This window comes from Dendroctonus ponderosae, unplaced genomic scaffold, assembly GCF_020466585.1.
Source record: "Dendroctonus ponderosae isolate FM_Combo_2020 unplaced genomic scaffold, Dpon_F_20191213v2 Dpon_F_20191213_1, whole genome shotgun sequence".
Taxonomy (NCBI): Eukaryota; Metazoa; Arthropoda; class Insecta; order Coleoptera; family Curculionidae; genus Dendroctonus; species Dendroctonus ponderosae.
The window spans coordinates 1,842,768-1,862,892 of NW_026017110.1; the positions used below are offsets into that span (position 1 = coordinate 1,842,768).

General features: G+C 40.1%; 4 protein-coding genes across 5 annotated transcripts in view; 2 read left to right on the forward strand and 2 right to left on the reverse strand.

The window, feature by feature from the left end:
• LOC109538805 (alpha,alpha-trehalose-phosphate synthase [UDP-forming]) overlaps nucleotides 1-3,777 on the forward strand; it is a gene marked incomplete at its 5' end in the record, with an annotated part of 24,835 nt that extends 21,058 nt beyond the window's left edge. The window contains 8 exon segments of the mRNA XM_048670536.1: nucleotides 637-1,202; nucleotides 1,258-1,500; nucleotides 1,809-2,009; nucleotides 2,074-2,263; nucleotides 2,317-2,534; nucleotides 2,589-2,802; nucleotides 2,856-3,077; nucleotides 3,136-3,777. Coding sequence (XP_048526493.1) covers nucleotides 637-1,202; nucleotides 1,258-1,500; nucleotides 1,809-2,009; nucleotides 2,074-2,263; nucleotides 2,317-2,534; nucleotides 2,589-2,802; nucleotides 2,856-3,077; nucleotides 3,136-3,219 — 1,938 coding nt within the window.
• A 178-nt stretch (nucleotides 3,778-3,955) lies between these two features.
• On the forward strand, nucleotides 3,956-5,488 carry LOC109538806 (probable trehalose-phosphate phosphatase 4). The gene is made up of 4 exons (XM_019906191.2): nucleotides 3,956-4,306; nucleotides 4,372-4,561; nucleotides 4,609-5,043; nucleotides 5,100-5,488. The coding sequence occupies exons 1-4, from the start codon at nucleotides 4,251-4,253 to the stop codon at nucleotides 5,232-5,234; spliced, it is 816 nt and encodes a 271-aa protein (XP_019761750.1). The 5' UTR covers nucleotides 3,956-4,250; the 3' UTR covers nucleotides 5,235-5,488.
• Nucleotides 5,351-10,745, reverse strand: LOC109538803 (sterol regulatory element-binding protein 1). Of its 2 annotated transcripts, XM_019906189.2 has the most exons (15): nucleotides 10,555-10,745; nucleotides 8,953-9,437; nucleotides 8,745-8,894; nucleotides 8,546-8,695; nucleotides 8,238-8,489; nucleotides 8,028-8,184; nucleotides 7,786-7,970; nucleotides 7,547-7,728; nucleotides 7,242-7,493; nucleotides 6,998-7,190; nucleotides 6,769-6,943; nucleotides 6,407-6,714; nucleotides 5,998-6,156; nucleotides 5,805-5,940; nucleotides 5,351-5,751 (listed from the first exon to the last, which is right to left on the reverse strand). In XM_019906189.2, exons 1-15 carry the CDS (start codon nucleotides 10,682-10,684, stop codon nucleotides 5,528-5,530), a joined length of 3,138 nt encoding a protein of 1,045 aa, XP_019761748.2. In that variant the 5' UTR covers nucleotides 10,685-10,745; the 3' UTR covers nucleotides 5,351-5,527. The 2 variants fall into 2 exon arrangements, with proteins under 2 accessions (XP_019761748.2, XP_019761747.2); XM_019906188.2 differs by having other exon boundaries at nucleotides 6,407-6,943.
• A 1,232-nt stretch (nucleotides 10,746-11,977) lies between these two features.
• LOC109538802 lies at nucleotides 11,978-19,374 on the reverse strand. The gene is made up of 5 exons (XM_019906187.2): nucleotides 18,811-19,374; nucleotides 18,383-18,570; nucleotides 18,085-18,319; nucleotides 16,735-16,986; nucleotides 11,978-16,676 (listed from the first exon to the last, which is right to left on the reverse strand). The coding sequence occupies exons 1-5, from the start codon at nucleotides 18,985-18,987 to the stop codon at nucleotides 15,855-15,857; spliced, it is 1,674 nt and encodes a 557-aa protein (XP_019761746.2). The 5' UTR covers nucleotides 18,988-19,374; the 3' UTR covers nucleotides 11,978-15,854.
• Nucleotides 19,375-20,125: the final 751 nt, after the last annotated feature.

The window sequence follows — 20,125 nt, forward strand, 5'->3', positions numbered from 1 at the left end:
ATATTTCCGAAATCTTCTGATTTTACCATTAATTAGAAAATCATAGGGAAATCAAATAGTAAAAAACCTTCAAAAATCTAAAAAAATATTTTTCTTTTGTTTATTTTCCTGTTATTATTATATCTTAAATTTATTATTATTGAAAAGTTTCAGTTAATTTTCGCATTATTTATACAGTCGAATACCCCCTTTTTGCCTATTTCCTTCATAGTATAATTTTCAATTAACATAGGCGACAATTAAAAGAGATATTCATTTCCACGGGTTTCAGATATTTCAAATAGTTTTTCAATGTAATGATTGTGTCAACCTTCAAGCATGTAATGAAGATATGAAGGTAGAAAATCAAAAAATATTTTATTGTCACAATAAATTAATTAAAATAAATATTTACTATGCCGATGGCTAGTGGCCAGGCGAGCGAGGATTAATTCTACTGTCTATAAAACATGCGTCGGTACCTATTTTATCCATACCACCTGTTTTTCATTGATAAATCGCCGATGGATAGAATTTAATGTTGGACCCAAACAAATCGGGATTTATGAATGACTAGCTTGGTCAATTTATTAATGTCTTTGGGTAAACCATTCCAAGTTCCAACTAACTTGGATTCTAACTCTTGTTGCGTTCCAGTATGCAGAAGACGAAGGAATCCCATGCAAGCTGGGATTTTTCCTACACATTCCATTCCCTCCATGGGACATCTTTCGGCTATTCCCGTGGTCCGACGAAATCCTGCAGGGAATGCTCGCCTGCGACATGATCGGCTTCCACATTACCGACTACTGTTTGAACTTTGTCGACTGTTGCCAAAGAAACTTGGGCTGCCGAGTGGATAGGAAGAATCTGCTGGTCGAGCATGGTGGGCGCACAGTCAGGGTGCGCCCACTCCCGATCGGTATTCCGTTCGAGCGGTTCGTCGAGCTGGCCGAGAAGGCGCCCAAGCTCCTATCGACGAACCAGCAAATCATCCTAGGAGTAGACAGGCTGGATTATACCAAAGGCTTAGTGCACAGACTGTTAGCGTTCGAGAAGCTGTTGGAAAAATTTCCCGAACATCTGGAAAAGGTTTCGCTGCTGCAAATCTCCGTGCCCTCCCGGACGGACGTTAAGGAGTATCAAGAATTGAAGGAGGAAATGGACCAACTGGTTGGGCGGATCAATGGCCGGTTCACCACACCGAACTGGTCACCCATTAGGTAACAAACCTACCCCTACCATCGATGGGTGTTCAATCAGCTGTGTTCCTTTCAGGTACATCTATGGCAGCTTGTCGCAAAACGAACTGGCAGCGTTCTATCGAGATGCCGCTGTCGGTTTAGTCACTCCTTTAAGGGACGGAATGAATCTGGTGGCCAAAGAGTTTGTCGCCTGCCAAATCAACATCCCCCCTGGGGTGCTGATCGTTTCACCCTTTGCCGGAGCCGGCGAAACTATGCATGAAGCTTTAATTTGCAACCCCTATGAAATCGACGATGCTTCGGAAATTATTCATAGGTCAGTTCTACATCATTGTTTCAGCTACAGTCTTCTTAGGAAGTCCAGGCGGTTTGCACGCCTTCATCTCTATAACACTGGGCACTTCACTTGGTTCACTCACTAGCACCGTATTTGCAGACAAAAATCGTTTAGAACCGTGTGTTCTTTTAATATTATACGAGGCGCGTCCATGAAACTTCTGCTAAAAAAAAAAGCGTATTATACGCAGACGCTTTTTCGGTCACAAAATTAAATGCTCCAAGAACATCGCGTCCTACCAGACTAAACCTCCCTGATTATAAATCAATGAACTGTGGACATTCCAGGGCACTCACCATGCCGGAAGATGAGCGAATTCTCCGAATGAACTACTTAAGAAGGAGAGAGAAATTGAACGACGTCAACTACTGGACGAAGAGCTTTCTGAGTGCAATGGGGTCCCTCCAAACTCAAGACGATCACGACGAAGTCGGTTCCATTCTAATGCCAGCTGTCACTTTGGACGATTTCGATGAATATCTAGCAAAGTGAGTGTGGGGTTTAGCCGTCCGCCGCTGTGTCCAGGGGCTAAACAACAAAACCCCATCGCAGGTATATTGGCAACTCCCTCAAGCTGGCTCTATTGCTCGACTACGATGGCACATTGGCACCAATCGCGCCTCATCCGGACTTGGCCATTATTCCTGCCGAGACCAAGAAAGTGCTGGAGCGACTGTCCAACCTCTCGGATGTGTACATCGCTATAGTGAGCGGAAGAAATGTGGAAAACGTGAAACAAATGGCAAGTAACCTACTGGGGGTGTTTTGGGGACATGAGTAATGGTCCAATTGCAGGTTGGGATTGAAGGAATAACCTATGCAGGCAACCACGGTTTAGAGATTCTTCATCCGGATGGCACCAAGTTCGTCCATCCGATGCCCACAGAGTTCCACAACAAAGTCGGCGAGTTGATGAGGCAGTTGCAAGAGACAGTTTGCAGGGACGGCGCCTGGGTCGAAAACAAAGGAGCTCTACTCACATTCCATTTCAGGGAGACACCCCATCATTTAAGGTGAGCACCGATTGATTCGTAGAATATTCCATTTTGAAACGTTGCCTTATGTAGGGCGGACTTGGAGTCGCAAGCACGCAAAATGATTGAAGATGCGGGATTTATAGTGGGCAAAGCACATTGTGCTATAGAGGCGAAGCCTCCAGTGCAGTGGAATAAAGGCAGAGCTTCGATCTACATCCTCAGAACGGCTTTCGGAGTGGACTGGAGCGAGAGAATTCGAATCATCTACGTTGGCGACGACGCCACTGATGAAGACGCCATGCTGGTGAGTAGCAAAGGCCAACATCTGAATGTGTAGGAATAACAGCGCTTTTTCAGGCTTTGAAGGGAATGGCCGCCACGTTCCGGGTTACTTCCTCGCATATTATCAAAACTTCGGCTGAACGCCGTTTACCGTCAACTGATTCAGTGCTAACGATGCTGAAGTGGGTGGAACGACATCTAAGTCGAAGGAAACCCTCCATCGACCCCAACAACTACCGGAGAAACTCCCTGGCTAAGTCGGTCACATCAGCGGTCCAAATTGAAATGTCTATGCAGGTAGTTGATGAAGTCGGTTGAGTGAAACAACACTAAATGATGATTGATGTTGTTGCAGGTTCCGGCAGGTTCGAGCCCACCATCTCCTAACCGACTATCAAATACTCTGGCCCTGCCAAACAATTCGAATAATTCCCATTAGATTTATAGCATTTTATTTGTGATCGATACACCACGTTGTCTACAGAGAGGGGAAACCATTAAAGCCGAGAAATTAAAAAAATGTCCTAGCTTATCTGTAATACTGTAGCGGTGTGGATTCCTTTCAATTGTAAATATGTAAACATAGCGTTTGTGAAGTTTTTTTCGGATTAATTTACTCTTAATTTTCTAAACTGTAAGAAGGCCAGTCAGGCCCTTCAATTCTGTAGACTGATTATTGTGTTAATTGCACAAATTTCAACTTAGCCGTACGCAATATATTTATTTTCTAGAACGTTACCTTTAGCTTTAATTTCTGGACACCAAAGTATAGTAGTGACCTATTCTAAAAATGAATATTTTTTGATCCCAATCGATTTACAGTGTTTTTAAGAGTGTTCTCGATTTGCCCCACGCTCATTGCGGTGGAAATTATGGCAAATCCCATACCAAGTGTATCTAGTAGGATTTACCCCTAGTTTAGTTTAAGTATGGTTTTTCACTTTGATATTCTTAATTTTGTTCGTAAGTAAGTGATCCTAATAGAGTATACCATGTTGTTACGGTGTTTTATTAGTCTTTGGCACGTGGAAAAATTGGCTTGTTATTGACGACCTAAATTACGTAGCTTTAGCTGCAGAAAACAATTCGCGGCTTATCAATTCCAAAACACGTCTTGTGGATGTTTCTGGCCCGAATTTACGCAATAATTTATCAACTGATATTTTAATTCCGGCTTGAAAGAAAACTGTATGCCAGCAGAAGCTTGTAGCATTTGAATTCCCCGAGTAGCTGGTGAATTTTTTCAAAAAATTCCTTGTGTCTTGATTGTGCACCCACTATTGACCCAGAAATTTTAAATTTTACGGATTACAACTGTTTTTCTTTAAACACACTAACACGGATTGGCAACATGGCTATGCGTAACTGTCCACTTTTAGCTTAAAAATCAGCTGTTTTTCAGTACTTTAGTGAAAGCGGACGTGGCAGGACGTGTGTTAAACCTAGCAGCGTTAATTGAAAAACAACCAAATGGAGAGTTGCGGAAATAGGCGGAGTTTTGACGATTTTGAGGACCATTTAACACAGTAAGCCAGCCTCCTTTTTGCAATCACCATCCACAGAACTGTAGACTTTCATAGCCCGATTCCAGATATCTCAAAGACGCAAAACAAATCGCCCTATTATTGGATTACGATGGAACTTTGAGTCCCATAGTAGCCCATCCCGACCTGGCAACAATTCCCCTTGAAACCAAAGCGTTACTGGAAGATTTATCCGCAGTTCCTAACATATTTTTGGCAATAATTTCCGGAAGAAATACTGACAACGTTAAGCAAATGGTAACGCTAAAAACATCCAGTTCCGTGCACCCAACATTTTATTTTAGGTCGGCATAGACAACATTGTCTATGCAGGCAACCATGGACTAGAAGTGATTTATCCAGATGGAACCAAATACGTTCACCAACTTCCGACCGAATTCAGCAACCAAGTGAAGCAACTAATCGCAAACTTGGAGCAATCAGTAGTGCGAGATGGTGCCTGGATCGAGAACAAAGGGGCATCTTTAACGTTCCACTTTCGTGCAACTCCCGAAGAAAAACGGACCGAGATCGAAAACACCGCTCGACAAATCATAGAAAAGGCAGGCTTCAAAGTGGGGAATGCTCATATGGCTTTGGAAGCTCGCCCTAAGGTCGAGTGGAACAAAGGGAGCGTAGCTCTGCTTATTCTGGATAGACACTTCGGCGCAAACAAGTGGAAGGGAAATGTGAAAGTGATATTTGCTGGAGATGATACTACGGACGAGGATGCAATGCTGGTGCGATTGGACGAAGCATTAAAAGTAAATTAAAAAAACATATGTATCTGTTGCAGGCCCTGAAAGGAAACGCTGCAACTTTTCGCATTGCACCGACTGTTGATGTGAAGACTCATGCCGAGAAACTACTGTCCTCCACTCAGGCTGTGGTTACTGTTTTGAAATTGGTTAAAAAGTTGGCCAAGAAGTAGTTTTAATAGATTCTGAATCCAGTTGATCAAGGAGTTTATTGATAAGATGTGCAAGAAAACCTGTTATGGAGTACAACTCATTGGTGGATGATCGGCAAATCATTTATATGGCAGGATTTGGTTAAAATCAGATCAAACGGATTTTTATTCAAAAATCCCTTAATATAGTACAACATACGTCAAAGTTCAATATAAAAAATTCTGGATCTAATAAATAAAAACAACTTACCGATATCAACTATCTGCAAACTTAATCACTTTAGTCTTGTATTCCGCTCACAGCTTTCTACTACTTAATTAGTAATAACCGCATTCGTGCCTAAGGTTTTCATCAACTTATAACAATCCTGCAACTGTTTCTGATCGCCAATTCGTTCCAGAGTTTTGGCGGCCTCCACTAACATGCCCGCTCTTTCGCCTGGCGACGAAAGCAACTGACCAGGAAGGTGCTTGCAGGCCATATACAACGCAGTGGCGTGCTGTCTATCGCTGCCCATTTCCTGATTACCTTTATCACCTGGAAAAATTAAAAAATGAAAAAATCAGCCTTCAGTACAGCGCCAAACTTACTCTTTCCACAGATAATGGAAGATTTTCCATGTCTGTGTCGAAGACTTCTGTCCAACAGTTGCTGGGTTCTGCCCGGAGCTGCACCCGCCATCAGTCTCAACGTGGCTTCATATAGAAACACTCTTGACAAAGCAAACTAAAAATACGACAGAAGCTGTTGCATTTTGCGAATTTACTCGATTTAGTAACTTACTGGCAAATGCTGAGTGAGGGATCGAAGCGAAGCTAAGTCCTTATTGAAGGACGACATGCAATTGTTGGAAGCGGGGGGCTTTGCGCCATCCTCCACGCAATCTTCCCAAAGCGAGGTTTTGGTCTCCAATAGCCAGTCACATACGACTAACTGCGATAACTGGAAGAGTTAATACGGTTAAAAGTAGAATTGCTCAACCATTTCCCTCAAAGCTTCCTTATTACCAAATTAATGAATTCATTGAAATTTACAAACTGACGCTGAACGCTGACTGTTTTAGGAACATTAATTGCACTGAAGAAACACTGCACTTCGAGATAACATGCAATGCAACTACAATGCACTAATGTTACTAATACTGGTTTATTCTTCAATTCCTGTAATGCCACTAAATCCAGATCAAACTTACCAAGATCAAACTATCCTCCTTCTTGCAACTGCTGTAAGTTAAACTGTCCGCCAACAATTGACTGGCGTACTCGCACTGTTGCTCGATTTGCTTTGGAGACGTCTTCAAACTCATGGTTAAATATCTCCTTCGCGCCATATACGCTGCTAAAACCGCCTTCGGAAGAGGATCGTTAAGGGAGGTTAAAGCTTCCGGCACATTTTCCAGCTTCTTGTACAGCTTCGCAGCATTGTCCTCTTCTTGCAACAGCCAATAACAGGCTATGGATATGAAGGTCGCCCACCATTCAGCAACATGGTCTTTGTAAGCTAACGAACAAGAAGCCCTTAATTTGGGAAGCGAATAGGAAACCGGTAACGTACATGTAGAGCTTTTCTGGAAAACCGTGGCTGCCTCAACTGTGGTATTGTCGTTCAACAATTCCAGATAAGTCAGCGCGTCGTTCAAGTCGGTTTTCTTATCCTGACTCAGTTCGCTTTTCTGACCGGGAGATACCAGAATTGATAAAGCCTTTTCTAACAGATGCTCGTGGTATATCTGCGGGAAATTAGACACTGAGGCCCCACGCGCTTACAGCTGCAAAGCACTTGCCTTCATTAGTTGAATAAGAGGATCCACATTGTTTCCTAGTCTAGTAAAGGGCAGCTTCTTCGACTTGTACTGCTCAGAAAACTTGAAGGACAACATGAATTTGTAGCCGTAGGGCGTAAACAGCCATTTGAGTCTCAGCGGTATCGGGTCGCAAGAGTTGATCGAAGCAAGCTTTGCCAGGCCCAAGTAGTATCTAAAAAGTTCATTATAAAAGAAGCTTATCAACTAATATGTTACTACTTACTTAGAAACAATGTGGAAAAATCCGGGCAAACTGGCTTTGACTCGCAAAGCTACTCCGATGTAAATGTCGATCATATCTGCCGGCTTTATTCGGCCTTTGGCAGCTTCTGCAAGGTTGAGAGCATTCAGTGAGGTGGTTAATCCGAATAAATGGCACGCTTCCTCAGGGCCTTGCATTAGCTGGACCTTATGTAGGTCGTTGAACACTAAGGCCAGCTGTTGGCAGGACGACTTGCATTCGAATCTCTTATGCCTAGAAATTCTGGATTTCTCCTAACGAGTCGGGCTGGCTCAGACCTCACTTACCCGTTCATATAAAAACCGCCAGCTCGCCTGGATAAATAGCGTCCAATCCATAGCCTATGCATGACTTGTCTAAACAGTTGCCAAAAGAAGCACAAGAACAATTCCAACCGACTGGTGGGCAAAGTTATGCCAAATGCTTGCAAGGCCCGCAGAAGTTCTTGTTTCGCCCCGAATTTATCGCCCTACGAACACATGGGTGTCACACAATCAATCACTCTGTCGTGTAAAACCGTCCTCACCTCAAGGAGATGAATATCAGCCTGTTTCCGGTGGATCCAGTACTTGTTGGCTTCTCTGGATTTTTGGGATAATATCGGATCGCCATGGACAAACATTTTCACCAGACAGAACCATAAAATCAGGATATTTACAATCCACAGCATGAGAGATGAAGGAAAAAATGACACAGTTTGCCGCTCGTTCCCTAAAACCGACCTTATTAACTAAACGATTCCCAGAGAAATTTAAAGTTGAAGCGTACATGCTAGCATAGACCTTCCGCCGGGAATGCTGATGCTTTCAGCGCTAGAAATTTTTTTCAACGCGAAACCAAACGGATTGAAAGCCACCATGGCTAACATGAAAATGCACAAAGTCAGCCTGGAATGGTCCAGCATTCCTTTGGAATTGGGCAATACCTGAAATTAATTGTTGTTGATTCAACTGGTTGGGGGCTTGAGGTTGAACTTACCTCATCATCGCTATCATCTTTAACCATGGTGGAGAATTCCGGGCTAGAAGGCGATGAATGCTCGGATGAAACATCCGAATGAGGCGGCGTATCTTCTGGATCGTAGTTAACGTTATTAGTGAGCAGGCCTTTGAGGGTATTTTGGGTGGTCGACATTTTAAGGGCCATGTTTTCCTCTTTCAATCTGGCGTTGGAGTTTTGCAAAAACCGGATATAGTCGATGGTTTTTCGAAGAATCGCCGACTTGTTCAACTAGATTTCCAGAACAAGGTGAGGAATGGGGAAAGTTTGCTGGTCAAGTTACTCACCTTTGCTTCCTCTCCCACAACAATGTTTTTAAGTTCGACGATTTTGTCATTGATGCTTGTCCGGTACTTTCTTTCTATGGCATTGTGTGCGCTTCTTTTCACTTCCTTCACTTTCACCTCCTTGACTGGTGGCATTCGGTTTATTGCCACCTAAAGTTGAGTAGTAGTAGTTTTTAAGATGAAATATTCTATGTACTACCTTATTTTCCGAATCGATCCTAACGGGTATTCCGGCTGTGGTGAGTATTTGGGGGTTGCCGAGTAAAGTGTGCAGAGATGAAGATGGACTGGCGGTAGTGTACATGACTGGGGCACTCGCCAAACTACTCTCCGATGTAATCAGTTTAGCCTGAAACATATGGAGAGTTCATAACGAAAGCCTCCAACCGGCAAACCGCTTCTACAACCTGTAACACCACTGGAGCAACCTGATCGGCGGACAAGTTTCCAACATTCTGGATAATCATCGGCCCTGTGCTGCTCTGCTGCTTAGCACTTGATTTCTTCTTGCTGGGCATTGATTGCTGTTGGACGATGATGTGCTGATTCGTATGAATAGGCAAAGTGCTGTACACAACATGAGAAGGGTTTTGAGGCACCGCAGCCGACGATATTATGACGGTTTGTGGAGGTTGATTTATGGCGGCGGTACTTTGAGGAAGCGTCGGAGGATTTACAAGCTGGTAGCGCGGCTGTTGGCGATAGTCGGGCGACAGTTGAGGTGAAACGGCTACACTGAAAGGCGAATCACTCTGATAGGCACTATCATTTGAGGACAGTGCTTCCGGGTTCAAAAATGCGTCGTTTTTCATGCCTTCCAAGTCGAAATCGATGGGGAATTCGTCCAGGTGGGACAACAATTCTTGTTCAAATAACTCATTTTTTATTATATCTGGAATGAAAGGTGAAATTGATTAATTTGATTGAAGTAAATAATAAGTTTTTTTTTAAAGGCCCATATTTTGAAGTAATATACGCAATATCATGATATTAATGTTAAAAAGTGGTCAAAAACCGCATTTTGATACTTCTTCATGTCAGTCTTTAAGCTCCTGACTATAAATAAGCGTATTTTTGCTGTTGTAGTGGACGTAAACAAGGATAAGACCGGTAGTGTTGATTCAGAACCCTTTTGCTCAACGGATGAGCTGGTTGAAAGAGGGATCATTTGCAGAAGTTTCAGTTTATCTATACGGAAGACTCCAAAACCGATGACGGCGGAGGAACTTTTATGCATGTCGCCAAGCAGGTCATGTGCTTGACTCCGCAGGGGCGACTCAATGTTCAAATGGCAGTTTTAAAGAGCATTTCAGAAGAAAGAAACAGTAATTTTTATACTACTTTTCTCTATCGCAGTCAAAAATTCTTTCAATAGCGTTTGCTCTGTGTATTTCCCTCGTTTCGTCAAGCATATTTTCCGACACAAAACATTGCAATTTTGGCTAAAACCGGCTTTTTTAACCTACTTAAACATAATAATAAAAAGTGCTGGGCATGGGACAAACTACAATGTGAGTAGTTTTGTTACCGAAAGCTAAACGGGGCAGATCTATATGGGTACCTAATTACCAAAAAGATTTGTTATTTTAGTGACGCATGAATATTTGTTACGAACAAAATGCCCATCTTTTTCCTCTTTACGCTGAAAGGAATCCTGCTTTAGCTAATATTCCTCATTTAACCACGCCAGTATGCCATTTCCAAAAACAGTACTATCCAAAATAGGAATGCAAATAGCCCGAAATCCCCCTTTGCAAAGAACGATCCCAAGTGCGTTCCACCCTTAAAGTTGCCTTCGCATAACCGCTTCTGGTTTCAGATCAAATCGAAAACTACCCAAGGAAAAAACCGCAAAGCTTTAAACAATTAACTCAACTTTGCTAATAACTTGAGGCCAAAACTAACGAATAAACATGCATAAATAATTATGGCAAACCACCGGGGTTTGGGGTTGTTTGGCACTGCGGTCCAACACAAACCAACGAAAACCAACCAAAACAATCACTCACCATCGATTTCCACCAGATCGGACATATTAAAATCGTCTGCAGCATTAAAACCGCCGATATTTTCGGCCATTTTCGCGAAATTAACACTGAAATCACCTTTTTTTTTGCTAAACAATTTTCCAATCAGCATACAAATTTCAGCGAATCGTATGTCACTGAAAATCGGATGATATCTGACGTCACTGGATTGAGGGGGTGAGTTAGTCGCGCTCGAATCGTGTTGCGTTCTTTGTTTTATTGCGTGACGGCGACGAAGATCAACAAACTTTTGCCAATTGATGCCTGGAATGGTAGATTACGTCTTTTGGTTGCCACTAGTTCCCGCAGATGGCGCTGGCATTAGAGGGAAGGTTGTCAAGATTTCCTTCGCCATTTTGGTTTTAATGGAACTAACAATTATAGATTTTTTACAAACTTCTTTTTGGGTATTTCGCCTCAAAAATTTTTCTTTAAAAAAGACTGAATTTCCTCACGTCTTTTATTACAGATTGATAAATAGTGCTCCTATTTCGCAATAAGAACGAACTATTTATCAAAAAGTAACCAAGAACTATCATCTGTAATAAAAGACGTGAGGAAATTCTGTCTTTTTAAAGACAAAAATTTTTGGGGCGAAATACCTAAAAAGAAGTTTGTAAAAAAATTAATCCGCCTCAACAATATAAAACTTATCTAAAAATGATAGTGTTCTAAACGTCGTGCGGTTCGGGATTTAAAAACAGTAATTTCTCTTTGAATTGATTCGAGACTGCTTTTAACATTACTAAACCGGTCGATGTATTCTATCCAACTCAATTAGTTTCTAAAAAAAAAGTTTATTGTATTCTTGGCCATTTCAAGTGTTTCAATGTTGGTGAGATGGAGTCAGTGTGCTTGTAGAATACAGAAAATAGTGAAAATTCCATTGCCGTTGCCCCTTTCGCGATTTAAGGCAGTGATTGGCAAATAAGCATATACAGGGTGAGTAGGCAAAATATATGATACCAGAGATCACCTAGTAGATCTACTAATCTCTGATGATACTACTTAATTAGGCGTAACAACATACGAAATGAGCGTGAATTTGAAAATAAAGTAAAAAATAATTTAGGCCCACTATGTTGAATGAGGATAAACATGTTATACATGGTGGAAGAGCATATTTAAAGGGGAATTTAAAAATGCAGAAATTCAATAAGGCGCCCATAAGAAAAACAAAAGTTGACTTCGGCCTCATTGAACATAGTCGGCCTAGATTATTTTTTACTTTATTTTCAAACTCACGCTCATTTCATACCCTCACGGGTAAAGGATTTTATAAAACGCACTTTATTCTTTTTTCCCTGTATATCCGTTGCTATTCCGACTTCAAAGAAGTTGATGACAGACATGATTTTATACTGGACACACTGTATAGCTGGTTTATTAATTAAAACTGCATAGGTAAAATATATGTATGGTTTTTTTTAATTAAATTCACTTACATTGGCAAAATGCTTTACATATTGTGCACTTGTGCTTCAAACCGTAATAAAACTATCAGTAAATTATACAATATGTATAAATATATATATATAAAATTTGAACAATCATTAAAACGAGGTTTTCGATCTGGATTGGAGTCCAGCGGCTGTATTGTAGAACATAAACTGTTGAAGTGTAAAACGGGGTCACTAATAGAGAGAGAATCGCGATCAACATTCTTATTCCTTTGCGGCAATTAGAGCCTAAAAATCTTGTATTTGATGGTTTTTTCCACTGAGAAACAGTTTAGGTTATATAAGTGGCCCAACGAATCAAGTATATATATATAAATTCAATTAAATACATTTAATACGGTACGATTTGTTGTCTAGAATCATAGATGTCAGCGACCTATTTTACACAGCTTGTATAATTCAATTCATATAAATAACGATTGCGTAAATAAAAACTAATTCCTGAGGTAGATAACTTTTTGGGATGTGTTTTAGGTCTTCTCACCTAAAGTAGGCGCATTGCAATTGATTATTTACGAAGAGATCTAGTTACATTATAACAAAGCCGTACTCTAAAAATACTCGACAACAATATTCAACAAATAAAAATATAATCAGTCTTAACTAAAATGGCAAAAAGTTACATGTACAGGTCTACCAATCATAAATGCTAGTGCTCATTTCCTGGATGCTATTGCAGACAAACAGTGTTCGTTTCATACATCTACTGGAATGTTGTAACATTTAATAGATTGTTTTTTATTATTATGCTTATTAGAGTAGTGGAAAAGGCACATTTAAAAGGACTAGCACATGGTTTTACATAATTCATATTACTGGTCCACGATACCGCTGTCTGAAATATTTTAACAAGAATGTGGTAGCTTCACTCTAAACATAAACTTCAGTCTTAGAACAACTAACTTGGGGGATACAACCTAAACCTTATACTTAACAGGAAAACCTAAACAACTACATATTGAAAACGCTAGCAATGCTTTAATGTGGCAAACAATCTGTTCAGTGAGTACTTTTTCTGGTTAGATAATTGAGGATGTTGCTACATTTCTAACTGAGTTTCTCTTCTCATCGTCTCACATAGGCGTCGCTTCTTACCGCGTATCAATTAACGGCTAAGTTTCTAATCGTAAGCCCAAAACCAATTTTGACTGTTCAATTATATACAAAGTTTCTCGACAAATCACATCAATGTTGAAAGTTTCCTACTTCACCTCGGACACTAATGGTCAATATTTTTTGTTTTCTATACAAGTATGTCCACTAACAAGCTCTAATAAAACGGCGATTTGGAATTTTTCGAATGTAAATTAACGCGATAAATTGCAATATCCACTAACGGACGTTTTGTTTCTGCTTTGTTTTGATTTTAGCTGTAGTTTAAAAATGGGCGATATCTACCTACTGCATGAAATGGTTTTCGAAAATTGCAATACAATTACAATGTGTAAAAAATGGACTGTTTTAACATAAAACACTTATTTTTAGATAGGGAGAAAAATGTTGGCGCACCTTTCTTAGCAATACCTGCAGGGCCAACCAAGGTACAGGGTGATTCTCTACTTCGGGTGATAGTGAAAATTGATGTAAACAAGTGCAGACTTCGAGATTTTAATAAATTTTACTCAGCTATATATTTTCCGTCATTGCGGATATTATCAAGTGCGTGTTTCGGGAGTGTTATTCTCAGGAAGCTAATACGACGGCTGAGGGGAATAACCGGCTAACTTGCGACCCGCTTGAAGAACCGATTAACTCGGGAGCGTTTTTATTTTCTCTAAATTTGTAGTGGCAGCTCTGCGCGATTTTAATATACCATAAGCAGTTTTTTTAAGCTATTGAAAATTATTGAAATTGTTGTTCCTTGTATTCTTGTAAATTATCTGTCTGTCTTCCCTTCTTCTTCATTCTTGATTTTAGGCGGACTTACGGTAACGTACAAACTTTGAATCGCGATTTTGAGAAAACTAATTATTCGACAGCACCCGCCCTTGGCACATATAAAGAACATTAAAATGCCTACTTTCCCACAAAACTTTAACGCTCCAGCTTAAAAAATGGCGGGCCTATAAATTTAAAAAAAACTACCAATTTTCCGGTTTTTTTTCAAATTTGTCACAAGATATTTATCCGATTGAGGCGTTCGAACTGTAATTTTATAGATATTTTTCTTCTCTAGAAATCATCTCGTTGGGGCATTCCGATTGCTCCATTGGTTTCAAAGTTATAAACAAAAATCGCCTTTTTTGCAATAAATTGTTAATAACTAACATATAGACCGAAAATGCGAGTGGAAAACACATACCTATTAATTGGCTCATTATCTTTTATATCATGGCACAATTGGCTTCCTACTAGTCTTTTTGTCACGATAAAACATTTTTAAATACCGATAGCTTGGCCTCTCCCAAAATCTGCACTTGCTTACATCAGAAACTCATGAAGACGGTTTGTTTTTGGGAGACATCGACCCTCATAAAACAGTCGTATTTGAACCACCCTGTACACTTTCCATTTATTAATCAGTATGTTGGTAAAATTATTTGCCGGAAAAATATGGTTTACATTCTAATAGAAACGTAGAGGATAGTATAGATAAAAAGACGAACTGCAAACTTTGAATCGCGATTTTGAGAAAACTAATTATTCGACAGCACCTGGCCTTGGTACATATAAAGAACATTACAATCCCTACTTTCCCACAAAACTTTAACGCTCCAGCTCAAAAAATGGCGGGCCTATGAATTAAAAAAAAAACAACCAATTTTTCGGTTTTTTTCAAATTTGTCACAAGATAATTATCCGATTGAGGCGTTCGAACTGTAATTTTTATAGATATTTTTCTTCTCTGGAAATCATCTCGTTGGAGCATTCCGATTGCTCCATTATTTTCAAAGTTATAAACAAAAATCGCCTTTTTTTGCAATAAATTGTTAATAACTAACATGTGGACCGAAAATGCGAGTGGAAAACACATACCTATTAATTGGCTAATTATCTTTCATATCATGGCACAATTGGTTTTCTACTCTTCTTTTCGTCACGATAAAACATTTTTAAATACATACGTAAAACGGTCGTATTTGAACCACCCTGTACACTTTCCATTTATTAATCAGTATGTTGGTAAAAAATTATTTTCCGGAAAAAATGTGGTTTACATTCTAATAGAAACGTAGAGGATAGGGGGCCTTGATTGACATTTTTGAAATCAGCCGAAAATTTGGTGGCATCCGATCTTACGCACATCCGTAAGTACCAGACATATACTGATGAGAATCTCGTTTTTCCCTTGTCACCTTAATTCATTTGGGCCCATTTAAAGCAATATCCAAAAATCGTTTAAATGCTGTTGAAAACCATTTATTGCAGTATGTTTCGCTAAAAAAAATGTTCCGATGTTGCTGCAAGCAGGTAAATACTGGGGGAACTTGAAAAGTTTGCGGTAGCAGCAGAACAATAAAAGTGAAACAAACGTCTTTAATTTTGCGTAAAATTTGTAACAAAAAAGCCATGTTGCCGATTACATGCAGAAGTCGTCAAAGTATGCAGACCTAATTCATTTTGCTGGCATCGTATCATTAAAGTCATCAGTCTCATAAAATAAAAATCATATAGTATATCTATCAGTCTTATGAGTTTCAGTTTCCATAAGAGGAACTATTGTAGCAAAACTGGTGAGCATTGGTCCTCATACAGTGCGATTGATTATAATACAACAAACAGGCACTCGGTTATGCAATGTTAAGGTCTATAAACTAACAGTGAGTGAACGACTGTCACCCACATGATTATTGCACGTTTTTTGCGTCATTCCCTTGACTCTTAGTTTCCATTACCTTCAATTTCCTCTTTCTTCATTAAGGCAGCCAACTGAGTCATGGGGGGCATAATCACGCGCGATTCCATCACGTCATGCTTTTTGTTAATCGAGAGATCCTCCACATGGTCGTCCGATTCCATTTTAACGGTTTTATTGATGGCAGGGGGCGTCATACTATTAGGGCCTCTGTACTTGAGCATTGTTGGACTGGAACTTGGACTGCGCCTCTGACTGATATTCGGACTCAGCGAACAGCCTGTAGCTGCATGTAATGCAACAGCCGCCATCGCTGTAAAGGCTGCTCGATCATCCATCGGTATACTCCCGTCAATGGTGTCGTGCAGGAAGGTGCTCGCCTCCAGTAGGGCTTTGTTGTTATTCAAAGTTTCCTCTTCTTCGCTCAGGTGATTGTTCCTGTAGGGCGAGCCGGTAGGATAATGGTAGCCAACCACACCCCCATTAGATCCTCGCTTGAAGGGCCTGCTGGTGGTGATGCCCAACTTCTTCACTTTATCGTACAAAGTCCTCGAGGGAACTTTGTACAGGCGCGCTGCTTGCAGCGCGGACATTCCATTCCGCACTGCATCAATGGCCGCCGATATATCATCTCTCGTATACTGTTTGTATCTTTTCCATTCACGGTTTTGAGCGGGGACGTATGTGGCAATTCCTGATATTCCACAAGTACTCGCGTCCCTGGGGAACGACTGTGGGGAAGAGGAGGGAATGCTCAGCTTCGACTTGTCGTCCCCTACAGCCATCCGTTCGTTGAAATCTGCGTAGGGCGGCGATTGTGCGTCTTCTGAGGGCTCGTTTTTCATATTCTGCAACAGTTTTTTGATGTAGAAGATCATTGCAACGAGCTGATTGAAGCCTGCTTACCATCGAAAGTCTTTCCTCATTAGCGGGCGCATCGCTGCTTTCCGAACGGCACACCAGGCTGACGGGCTGAGAAGACTCCATTTGGCCTTGTCCAAGAACAGTCCGCAGGATGGGCGTGTCGCGTTGCATCATGTGATTGTTCGGTTTCTTCCTTTTGAGGGCGCTCATATCGGAGTTCATATTTTCGTAAGCGTTATTGTGCTGCGGTGATGGCGTTGATATGACTATATTGGGATGCGGAGAATGAGGTGCCTGGAAAAAACGAATCGTTCATTGTTTGATATTTTTGGTATACATTTTTTGATATACATTGGTGAGCCAATGAAACAAAGCAAATAAACCAGAGCGCTTTTCGGATGCTCGTCAAAAAATGCACCAAGTGTTGTGGCAAGTGCAAGCCTAATTTGAAAAGTGCTTTAGTTTTTCTAACAACACATTCTCTCTTGTGAAATTAGCCTAAATTGAACGGCAATACAATTAATAGTTCCTATAAATTGCGAAATTTGGCATCTGTTTTCGAGCCGTGGAAAGAGCACATTTTTGTCCAGTGTTTTCAACTGTTTAAAATGGGATAAGTATTTGTTTCTTTATTCGAATGAATCTAAAAGTGCCATTTTTCGATCTGAAGCGATGATCAAAAAGAAGCACTTTTCTCTACTGTTCATTTGTTTGACTTTTGCGCACATGTACGCAAAAGTAAATGTGGCAAAATTTTACGCAAAATATGCATCTTATACCGTAAAGTGGAGAAACAGATGTTTATCAGAAAGATCGCTAAGATAAAACTTCGTATCAGTTTTCATTTTGATCCGCGAAGGCGTGACAGAATGTAATAAGTAAAAAAAAATCAAATTTGATGAACTGTAACTCGAAAAATATTCAGATTTTGAATGTTTGTTACATCACCTACATTTTTACAATTTTACTACAATTTACACTACTAACAACTTTATAGATATTTTTCTTCTCTAGAAATCATCTCGTTAGGGCATTCCGATTGCTCCATTAGTTTCAAAGTTATAAACAAAAATCGCCTTTTTTGCAATAAATTGTTAATAACTAACATATGGACCGAAAATGCGAGTGGAAAACACATACCTATTAATTGGCTCATTATCTTTTATATCATGGCACAATTGGTTTTCTACTAGTCTTTTTGTCACGAAGGCGTGTCAGAATATAATAATTAAAAAAAAATGAAATTTGATGAACTGTAACTCGAAAAATATTCGGATTTTGAATGTTTGTTACATCACCTACATCATTATTTTGTACGATTAAGTAGATTTCGTATTTAGTAATATTAAATTGTCTTTAGCGCGAGTAACTGAACAACATTTGAAAACTTACCACATCTGGAGGTGGTGGCAAGTAGCTGAGACTGTTCCACGGATGCATAGGCCTAGAGTTGTGCTCTGGTGGACTGATCTCATACGGTCTGTATGAATGTTTGTGGATCCTACTGGTAGAATGAGGTGGCGAACCGTTGCTACTGCCGCTATGGGCGGGATTATGCACAATGTTAGAGGATGAGATCGATGGCGAATGATCCAGCGCGGGCTCTTCATTTTGCGGCTTTGAGGTTCTGTAATGCACAATCACTTATTGAACCAACTGATCGGCAACAGTTTCCAATGGGGCGACTTACCTGCGCTCTTCTACCAGCCCTTTAACTTTGAGAGTTTCGGCAACTTTCAGCAAGTCACTTAGTTGCTCTTGAGCAACGTTCACTTCGCCATGGTACATGTAGTTCAAGATGGCTTTCAGTTCGCTGATACGCACATCTTTTAGTATAACCACCGTGGTATCGTTGCGTTGCCAGTCCAAAAAAATTTTCTGCAAAAATAAAAAGTGGTAAAATTGCAAGTTTGTGCATTAATACGGAGGCCAGTTACACTTTTCAAGTCACGCAACATTGTTTTTTGGATTTGGATAATGAGGAAATTTATTTTTGCAAAACTTGAACTGAATAGAAACTAAATGCTAAATTTTAACGCCGTTTCATTTTGTGTTTTTTATACATGTGCATGTATCGGAATGTAATTAAAAATTTTTTTTTTTTTAAATCGGACTTACTTGAAAGTATTGGGAGCAAGCTGCCAATATCAGGCGATGGGCTTTGACCGCATGGCCGTCCTCGCAAACTAAAGTCACATCGGTAAATTCTCCGTTCTCAAAAAGTTCCCGGAAAACATTTATAAAATTCACTCGGTGGTTGTTCCATCTCAAACAGTACTGCTGCGATTGATTCATGTTGTCTGATGTGTGCTGAATCTGGAAAAAATATACCAATGAGTCTCAAACATTGAGCAAATTCGTGTGGTTTGCTGTGCGAACATGAACTAACTTGAGAGTTTGTTATCATTGACCCATTCCAATGGCCAATAGAGCCATTACTCTGTTTGCCAACTTTAGACTAATTGCATCCATTCACCCACATAACGGTCCACTGAAGGCATTAGCAAAAGTGAATCATTCAGTATTCTTTGTTAACCACAATCAAATGTCCGGCTCGATTTGCTAATCGTTTATTGACTCGAAAAACAACCCCCGAAGAGATATTGGCTTCGCATTTGAGAGATAAAGCGCACGGAACCATGTTTGTTTTAGATAGTGGTTGGGTAGCTTGAAATAACTCCCAATAGATAATGTTGCCGATTCCCAATATCTGTGCAAAATTGCTCTGTTGATGTTTGGCTGCGGTCTAGTTCTGATTACTGTGATCGATGTGGTTATAGGTCTAGGCCATCCGGTCCGAAAAATATTTATTATTTGATAAAACTAGCAAACGAATCGACGGCAAACATGTCACGCTTGCATCGGCTTTTTATCTCACCATTTCAAGAATTTTCTAATGGCGAACCAAATGGGTTTTTAATTAAAAGTCATTTTTTTCTACTTTAGAAAAAGACGTTGATTGTTTGCGAAAATATGTCCAATACGTTCATTAGTGCGCCCATTTCGTTACAATTAATTTTCCGTTAATGCGTCGATTCTTGATAGGGAAAAGTTGTTTGTAATTAGTCTTTGGACCGTTTTATCGCGATTTTGCCCGCCCGATTTGCATGTGTGACCAACAGGTTTCTCTAATTAAATAACATGTTATAAACACTTCCATTTAACTCGTACATAATCATTCTAAACCCGTCATCATGCAAAGAAACAGTTTTTGTTTTGGATGGCACGTTTTATTGCGGCTTCAGATGTGAAAAGAAAATCCAACTCAAACTGATTTCAGTCAGCGTTTTTAGTACGTATAATAGTAGTGTTTAAACCGACGGAATTGATAGACAACAAAACTCCTTGGGAAGATAAAAGCTCTTTTAAGGATGCGACTCTTAAGAGGATGTCGTCAGCAACGACGAATGAACATTTTACAGCCTAACACTAA

Excerpts from the sequence above, each read along its gene's own strand:
- LOC109538806 (XM_019906191.2), top strand. The coding sequence starts at position 4,251 with ATGGAGAGTTGCGGAAATAGGCGGAGTTTTGACGATTTTGAGGACCAT. Across the intron at positions 4,307-4,371 it reads TTTGAGGACCATTTAACACA|ATATCTCAAAGACGCAAAAC; the intron begins GTAAGCCAGCCT and ends GCCCGATTCCAG. Across the intron at positions 5,044-5,099 it reads CGGACGAGGATGCAATGCTG|GCCCTGAAAGGAAACGCTGC; the intron begins GTGCGATTGGAC and ends TATCTGTTGCAG.
- LOC109538803 (XM_019906188.2), bottom strand. The coding sequence starts at position 10,684 with ATGCTGATTGGAAAATTGTTTAGCAAAAAAAAAGGTGATTTCAGTGTT. Across the intron at positions 8,696-8,744 it reads GGATCGATTCGGAAAATAAG|GTGGCAATAAACCGAATGCC; the intron begins GTAGTACATAGA and ends ACTCAACTTTAG. Across the intron at positions 6,157-6,406 it reads AGGAGGATAGTTTGATCTTG|TTATCGCAGTTAGTCGTATG; the intron begins GTAAGTTTGATC and ends TAACTCTTCCAG.
- LOC109538802 (XM_019906187.2), bottom strand. The coding sequence starts at position 18,987 with ATGAATCAATCGCAGCAGTACTGTTTGAGATGGAACAACCACCGAGTG. Across the intron at positions 18,320-18,382 it reads GGGCTGGTAGAAGAGCGCAG|AACCTCAAAGCCGCAAAATG; the intron begins GTAAGTCGCCCC and ends TGTGCATTACAG. Across the intron at positions 16,987-18,084 it reads TGCCACCACCTCCAGATGTG|GCACCTCATTCTCCGCATCC; the intron begins GTAAGTTTTCAA and ends CGTTTTTTCCAG.